This window comes from Eleginops maclovinus, chromosome 15, assembly GCF_036324505.1.
Source record: "Eleginops maclovinus isolate JMC-PN-2008 ecotype Puerto Natales chromosome 15, JC_Emac_rtc_rv5, whole genome shotgun sequence".
NCBI classification, from domain to species: Eukaryota; Metazoa; Chordata; class Actinopteri; order Perciformes; family Eleginopidae; genus Eleginops; species Eleginops maclovinus.
The window spans coordinates 1,443,818-1,453,051 of record NC_086363.1 but is presented as its reverse complement, the minus strand read 5'-3'; the positions used below and the strand labels follow the sequence as shown (position 1 = coordinate 1,453,051).

The following is a 9,234-nucleotide window of genomic DNA, read 5'->3' as shown; positions in this document are numbered from 1 at the left end:
GGAAAGGACTTTTTTGTCACGACGGTGGAAGGAGTTAACGGTCAGAGGGGAACAACATATTTCAGTTATTTGGATTAAAAAAATGTCCTTAAATTAGGATTTTAAGGACCATCTTTTGGAGTTGAAGCAGATTTGTTCACCTGCTAAAGTTTTATATAAAAACATTTAAAGATCACAAACATTTAAAGATGACTAAAGAACACTTTTATACCATCAACTCAGAAACGGTGATAAAAGTTGCTCAAATGGCGATTACAGTTTGTTCGATCCCAAATTTAAGTCTGATTTTAAGGAGCATTTATCATTTCAGTGTACCATTGGAACATTAAGTATGCACGTATTATAAATGAGGATTATTTACAACATGGGACTACTTTACAACACTGCAGTTGTCATTTATGTGCTTTTTACACTAAACTTTTATAAACTGAGCCAGATCATTTGATGAATGTTGTTTGAATTGTGTTTTATCCCAAACTAAAGATTTAAAGGCACAATCCAAACTGTGGCGGCACTTACAAGGGGATAAACGTTTTGAACATGTTCAATTGGAGGTATTTTAATAGTAAAATCCTCTAATTCTTTCATATGCCCAAATCAAACTCATTAAACCTGCCCCCCCCCCCCTCAGCCAATCGGCTTGCTGCTCCATCTTTGCGAGTCGGACCCAGGTAACCCTCAGAAACACACCTGTTTGCTATGGCTCCTGATTGGTGGAATGACCTCCCCATTGACACCAGGACAGCAGTGGTAAACTGAAAACAAATTGCTTCTCGGCAATTAAATGATTGCATTCTCTTGAGAGTTAGCTCTGAGAAATTCACAAGCTCTCACAATGTGTTTGGAAGTGTAGGTGCAGCCCTACCTGCCGCAGTTTGCATTACATAGATTGTTTTGAACACAAATAGCATTGTGGTTGTATTACTGGAGGGAAACTGAAAGCACGGGTCATCAAAAAGATACTGTTTAGGCTGAGTCCTGAACCCGACTCCTCAACCCCCAATCCCTTAACTCCCACACCAAAGCAACACAATAATTAAAGGCATAGATATTAGTTCATCTCAAACTAATATTCTGTCTCTATTCAACACATACTCTGCTCTGGAGCATAAATCTATATTTCTATATTTTATTTCCAGAAGGTGAGTTCCATTCATCATTTATACTTTCTTTCAACAGATTTAGACATCTTGGCAAACGGGGTTAAGTTACAGTTGTGCCAAAGACTGGAAACGTATAGACAGAGAAGCTAAAAGAAAAACAGAAGCTTTTAAAAACAACGTGTAGACCTCAGGAACTCTAGAGTACCTGAGGGTTACACGAGGCAGCGATATTTAAAGCTGGCTATTTTTTATTGAGCATATCCAACAGATTGAGGAACGTTTCAATTTCATATTTCTGCACACAGAAGATGAGAGTGTAAATCCCAGCTGTTCTTCAATCTGAGGGGTTAAGAGTGGTTTTGAATTGTCTCTGTTTATAACTTGTTGTTTATTTACATTTTATTTCAGGCTTCACCTTTGTTGTTTCATATTAATGTTTAAATGTTTCTTATTTCTCACATTTGTTGTTTACTTTGTGCTCTAACTTGATGTCTATGTTTTTACATGCTTCTTTTCTTCTGTCGATATATTTTTGTGTCTCTGGCACAACTGGAACTCAACCCAGTTTTCCAAAATGCGTTGAAAGAAATATAAATAAATGAAGATTTGAAGTAGTTTTGTTTTGTGTGTCTCTTATTTCTGAATGGAACTCTTGGAATATTCAGGACTTTAGTATTTTAACAACATAGTATTTGTACTTCTACTAAAGTTAAGGATCCAGGTTCTTCTTCCACCCCTTAGTATTTTGAAGGACCTTAGCTTTAGTATTTAAACTTAATCTTACTTTAAACCTCCAAACCAAATGTATACTCACGGTTTTACGTACAGTATAAATATTATATTATCTTTGTGGTTTGGGATGGGTTTCAGTATGCCGGTGGTCCTATAGGAACACTCCCGCCCCTTAGCCTATCACGTACGAAGTGTTGGAGCGTTGGCAATAGGAGCGAGAGTGTTACAAAGAGATGTCACTATGATCTGGACGTAAATAAAGGAGTCCAATGGAGGCGTTATAAATACTTTATATCCATGTCAGCGGGACAAACAGAGTCCCTGAACATGATCTTCTGAAATGTCCCGTAAAGTCCGTCCTGAGCTTGTAAACCTCTCCTCTGTGGATGGGTTTCTCAGGAGAAGCTGAGCTCGGTGAACCCGGCCACAGGCAGCGGCGCCGGGCTCTTCTTCTCCAGCTTCAGGCCCTCTGTTCTCTTGGGTTTGGCGAGCCGGCTGTGGTGCAGCAGGCTGAAGAACAGGAAGCGCTCGCCCATCTTCTCCGGGTTGGTCAGCATGTCGTAGCTGCTGATCAGCTGCTGCCGGGTGGACACGTCGCTGCAGTTCCTCAGCAGTACCTGTGGAGAACCAGAACCAGAGAGGAGATTTCAGGTGTATTGTTTCCCAGTCTGAGCCGCCCTTGTGTCAGTACATCTCCCATAGCGATGGAAGCTAGGTCTTTAGCGTCTCTCACACTGACCTGCATGCGGGAGTCGATGCCCATGTTTTTCAGGAACATCCTCTGAGTCACGGGACCCAGGCAGGCCGCGCCCCCCCCCACCATCTTCCGCAGGAAACTGAAATCCACGTCAGCCGTGAGGTCGGCCGAGCCGGGGGAGGAGAGGACGTCGTGCAGCCGGTGGCCTTTAAAACCCTGAGGAGGATGAAACCATCACATACATTATTATTGTTGTTGTTGTTATTGTTATTGTTATTATTGTTGTTGTTATTATTATTGTTATTATTGTTGTTATTATTATTGTTGTTATTGTTGTTATTATTGTTATTGTTATTATTGTTGTTGTTGTTATTATTATTGTTGTTATTATTATTGTTATTATTATTATTGTTATTATTATTGTTGTTATTGTTATCATTATTATTGTTGTTGTTATTATTATTGTTATTATTATTGTTGTTGTTGTTATTATTATTGTTGTTATTATTATCATTAATATTGTTGTTATTATTATTGTTGTTGTTGTTATTATTGTTGTTATTGTTATTATTGTTGTTATTATTGTTGTTGTTGTTATTATTGTTGTTGTTGTTATTATTGTTATTATTGTTGTTGTTGTTATTATTATTGTTGTTATTATTATCATTAATATTGTTGTTATTATTATTGTTGTTGTTATTATTATTGTTGTTATTATTATCATTAATATTGTTGTTATTATTATTGTTGTTGTTGTTATTATTGTTGTTATTATTGTTGTTATTATTGTTGTTATTGTTATTATTATTGTTATTATTATTATTGTTATTATTATTGTTGTTATTGTTATCATTATTATTGTTGTTGTTATTATTATTGTTATTATTATTGTTGTTATTGTTATTATTGTTGTTATTATTATTGTTGTTATTATTATCATTAATATTGTTGTTATTATTATTATTGTTGTTGTTGTTATTATTGTTGTTATTGTTATTATTGTTGTTATTATTGTTGTTGTTATTATTGTTGTTGTTGTTATTATTGTTATTATTGTTGTTGTTGTTATTATTGTTATTGTTGTTATTGTTGTTGTTATTATTATCATTAATATTGTTGTTATTATTATTATTGTTGTTGTTGTTATTATTGTTGTTATTATTGTTGTTGTTATTATTGTTGTTGTTGTTATTATTGTTATTATTGTTGTTGTTGTTATTATTGTTGTTGTTGTTATTGTTGTTGTTATTGTTGTTATTATTATATACTGTGATTAAATACTATATTTATCCTGGGGAGAAAATGTTATTCCAAAAAATAGAATAAAATTAATTTAATGAAAATAAAAAATAGAATTAAACAAAATCAAATATTTAAATACACAGAGATGCACATTGTACCTAAATACCAACAACAATAAATATGTCCTATATGTACATTACAATATATAAAGTGTTCTATTGAGGCTTATATTTATATGAATGCTAAAAACCAGATCTTATAGTTTAGTGCGATCCTAATGCTACGTGATTAAAGCAGCTTCACATAACTGAACGAGCTCTATGTGCGTTGTTTAACCTCAAAGTGATATTTATTCTGCAAATGTATTTATTTATTATTTGCTCGTACCAACAGTCCTTTAAACAGCAATGAATATTTAAAATGAGTCCTCCTCTCACTCTGAACGTGTCCGTCTTCGTTCCATCGTGTCCGTAGTCGGCGATGAGCGCGGCGCCTCCGTCTTCCACGATCCTCCGGGACAGCTGCTGCACCAGGACCCCCCCCCTCCGCACACACCTCCACGTGAGCCCTCCGCTCGTCGGGCTGCAAGGAAAACAATAAGAGAAAACAATTATAAAGTAAAGTCTGTAGTTTATCTGCAACTATGTTATACATACATGCAATTATCCACGAGGCAGCTTCATAACCATTACAGTCATCACAGTTTCTGATTCTGCTAATAGAAATGTTAATTATCGTCCAAACCTAATGTTTCACTTAAAGTCTTTAAGATTAGACAAAGCTGTAAGAATCCGCAGCAAGGACACATATTTTATAATGTTTGTTGGGGTTTTTCAGGATTTTGCAGAAAATACTCCGTCACTGTCTCCAGGCACTCACTGTTAAAGACCCTTCTTGCTTTAGACTGTTGGTTAAACAAATATAACCCGCCATCTTGAGCGTTAGGAGTTCTGACGCTCATCTTTTTTGTCATATTACTAGCATTAGTAACCATTAATGAGATCCTGCTGACATCCCAGTGAGTTAAACCAGATTGCTTGAAATCTAAGATAATCTTTCAAAGTCACAATGGGACACACTTTGGATCTAGAAACGGCAGAGTTTAACTTTTAAAACATAGGGAAATCCTTTAAATCCACGCTCTATGGTTTCACGGTCTGTGTTCTGAGGAGGCTGAACCCGACGTCAGGCCTCTGGCAGGAAGTTCAAAGCGTCTGCAGGGAGCCAGAGAGGCAAATCAGATGGTTAGATGTCTTAAATGTGGGCAGTAAAAAGCAGACGGAGGCTATAAATTAACATCTGAGAGTCTATCCCAGGAGTTCCTCTCCACAGAGATTCAAGGATTAAAGACGTCCTCGCTCTGCACCGTACAGTTATCCAGCTTACAGGCGTTTCAAGTTCAGTCAAAGAGGACATCTTCTGCTCATAGCAGCTCATAGTGATTTCACCGTGTTCCGGGACTCTGGGACAGTAGCCTTTGCAGACCATTGACATGCACAAAAAACCCTATATAATACACTACAGGACAGGGAACCCCCTCTTCAATCACTTTGTTTATATTCCCGTGTCTCACCTGCACGAGCGCGGTCGAGGCGGGCGTCGGAGACGGATACACGACGAACCTCAGCCGGTTCTGCTTCTCCGGGTCGATGTCCACCATGATCTCCCTCCAGCCTTTCTGCGTCCTCTAATCAAAGACAGAACAAGTTAAAACTAACAAGTACTCGTTTAAAGAGACCAGTAATAACCTGAAGAGTTTCAGAGGCTTTAAATCAAACCTGAAATTTGTGGATGGGCAGAGCGTCGAAGAACTCGTGAGCGATAAAGATGCTGAATCCTGAGAGGAGAAGAACCACTGAGATTATTAACCTGCGGATACAGACACCTCTTATAGGATCAAAAATGTGACTTTTCCAATCCTTTTTTACTTTATTTTCCTCACAAATAACCTTTTTATTTAAATGTCTCTCTCTCACATTTCCCAGGTACCATCAGTTCTGTACCTGCAGGAACGTCCTCCAGTCGGCGGTACCAGAACACCGGCAGCCCGGCGCTCGTCTCCCCGCGGCGGTACACCGGCTCGTCCTCGCTGCTCGCCTCCACGCTGTTCCCCCCCGTCAGAGTCTGAGCCTGAACCCGACTCAGAGCCGGACTCACCTCCACCAGGTGGAGCGACACCGAGGCTCCATCCAGCACAGACTTTAACTGGCTGAACACCTGCAGAGGAACAGGGAGTAGATCAGCACTGCACAGGTGAACACATGAGGATGCTTAAACACGAAGCTGGATGTTTTTACCTCAATTCATTATTTATCCACATATTATTTGATCTTAAACAAAGACCTTTATTTATCAAAAGTCCACATTTTGTTTTTTATAGTTGTTTTATTTTTATGTCTTAAAGGTTTTTACAATTTTTAAAAGACTTGATAAATAATATCATTTCTAACATGTTTTATTAAATAATATTTCCCATCCACCTTTTCTTTTTCAGAGAACTCCATATCACTAATCGAATTGTTTATTTATCCGATATTAAAAAATGTGAATATTCCATATTTCAATTTGACTGAAAGTACATAACCAATCAACAGGAGCATAGGCCCTCTCTCACACACACTTATAACCACATTTGGATCTATAGAAGATCCTCACTGACTCTAACCTAAATCTGGTTCTTAAATCTCAAACCTTAGTAAATATAGTTTTCCACTTTAAGGTTAGACAGCTCATTTCACTGTCCTCACTAATGTACATACACAAGAACACACACACACACACACACACACACACACACACACACACGCACAGGGTTATAGCCCCCTCTGTTGGGAGCAAAGAGGGTTTCTTCATATCAACAAGTACTGTAAATAAACTTCTAATTAAACAATCATAAATGATTGATTTTAAAGAATTAGACGAGAGGACACAACACCCCTCTGATTAGCTTAGCTTAGCTTAACTTAACGTCTTGTATCAGAGGATAAAAGAGTCAAAAATCCAATTACAAGCACCTTTAAAAGGTCATTAATGAACACCATTATCCGTTTTATCACATTTGTAATTTGCCAAATTATTACTTGGTTGGAGGCAAATAAATATCAGGAGTTTCCGAAATCTTTTATATTGTTTTACATTAAATTACAAAAGTAAATAAAGCTCGTACTCTGAGGATGTCGCTGGCCAGTGACCCTTTTCCCGGTCCGAGTTCGACCAGCTGCAGATGTTTGGGTCGACCGGCTCCCATCCACTCGCTGACGATCCACACACCCAGCAGCTGGAAAACACACCAATCAACATTATTGGTACATTTTCAGGATGCAGATCCATAAAATACACAAAATTAAGGCTAAAACTGTTTTGCTTTTTTATGGATATGAGGTTCGAAATTAAATGACTGATCAATTAACAAATACATCTGAACCTGATGTAAAAGAAAGTTGTTATAAACTATTATTAATTGAACTGAATAGTTTATTACTTTCCTCAAAGTTTAAATAAATGTTCAAGCTTCAAACTATGAAAACATTCATTTAAGTTTAGATTTTCCAGGCTTTTTATGTTGAAACTGATATATTTTAGCTGATATTTAAGAACTGTCTGATATAATATAGATATATATAATATAGAGCTAATAGTAGTGAAGTAAACACAATGTTTAACTTCTTCATTTGAGCTCAAACAACTGCATCTATAGCTATATTTGATTAGAAAAGTAGCTATAGTTGAGCTTGGTTGGGTTAAAGTATGAGAATATAATGTCCTATAAAGGCCAATAAAACATTACATTTCCTGTAAAATAAAGGGAGAAACACAACAGACTTTTATTTCCTTTAAAGGGGGATTTTTTCAGCCTCACCTCCCCAAAAATCTGGCTGATTTCTGGTGATGTGATGAAATCTCCGTCAGGTCCCAGCATGTTGTTCCTCACATAATAACCCTGAAATAAAAGTATGACCGTATTTTTCACAATAAAAGCATGTAAACATCAAACAGGCTGATTTCTTCGACTGATCCAGGATCTGCAGTCCGGCTGAGACAGATTTCAGGATGACTGATTGTCCCTCACCGTCACTGGGTTTGTGAGCACCTCTCTCATGTACTCCGCCACTGTGATGGGACCTGTGGCTTTTATTTTGAAGGTCAGGTGTTGCAGCATGGAGGGGCTGGGCTTTGATTCACCTGCTGGGGGGCTGCAGAGGAGTCTGCTCTGAGCCACTCGCCATCGCACTGTTGACAAAAACATGTGAGATATGTATTTTTCTACAATGAGAAATCCAGCAGTTTATTAAACAAGGGTTATTATTATTTCTGAATATATTTCTAATTATTTATTTGATCATTTTCAATTTTTCTATCTATTTTATTTATTTACAACATACATAAATACAACATATTATATTTCTACATTTTTAAATCCACATTTATGAATACACAACTTCACACATAATAATATAAGATAATTAAAAATGAAATTAAAATACAATATAATAACAATAATAATAATAATAATAACAATAATAATAATAATAATAACAATAATAATAATAACAATAACAATAATAATAATAATAATAATAATAATAATAATAATAATAATAACAATAATAATAATAATAATAATAATAACAATAATAATAATACATATTTTGGTGCTAATATTAATGCATTTAATATAAGAATATAAATGTTATTATTGGAGTTGTTCACATTTTATTCATTTGCATTGATTATTGCACAAGAATAAATGTTGTTAATGCACTGGTATACATTTTAATTAATGCATTACTATGAATATAATTGTTACTCTAGAATACATGTAAATAATGCACTGGTATTAATGTATTACTGCATTTCGTATACATACATTATTATTGCACAAGAATACATGTTATTAATGCTCTGGTGTAAATGTACAATATTGCATATACAACCATTGCACTATCATGAATGTAATTGCAAAAGATTCAAAAGTTGTGCACACCAGTCCCCATAACAGTAATCTGTGTGCAATAAACTGAATTAAATCGTGTTAGAATAGATGGTCAGCCCACTGCACTCACCTGCTGCTGAAGGATGGACAGGATGCCTGAAGACTCTGCTGATCAACTGCTGAGTTTTACCACCAAAACAAGCCCTCATCCTGCTGTTAATGATCATATTAACACAACCAGGAAACTATCTTACAATATGTGTTGAATTACAGCTGCCATGGTGGCATTATTAAACTTGAACTGTGTTATTATATTGCAATTTAAACCACATGTCTACGGAGCAGCTAAAAGCTACGAAGTCCTTCAAAACAGCAAAATGCTAACTGACGAAGTAAACGTCATTGAAATAAAGGACATCCGGCTTACATTTCACAATAAAATAATTAGTAAAAGAAATAAAGAAAACTATCCTCTTTCTTCGTCTTTTAAGACAGTCATGTGTTTCTCAAATAACATATGTTGTATA

At 36.0% G+C, this 9,234-nt stretch overlaps 1 protein-coding gene across 1 annotated transcript; it reads right to left on the bottom strand.

Moving 5' to 3' along the window:
* Positions 1 to 181: 181 nt before the first annotated feature.
* Positions 182 to 9,075, bottom strand: ndufaf7 (NADH:ubiquinone oxidoreductase complex assembly factor 7). Its single transcript, XM_063901891.1, is given in 11 exon segments — positions 182 to 2,452; positions 2,575 to 2,748; positions 4,212 to 4,316; positions 4,318 to 4,356; positions 5,348 to 5,461; positions 5,553 to 5,611; positions 5,778 to 5,991; positions 6,941 to 7,051; positions 7,634 to 7,714; positions 7,844 to 8,004; positions 8,838 to 9,075. Coding segments are annotated over 11 exon segments (1,377 nt in total). The 5' UTR covers positions 8,935 to 9,075; the 3' UTR covers positions 182 to 2,230.
* Positions 9,076 to 9,234: the final 159 nt, after the last annotated feature.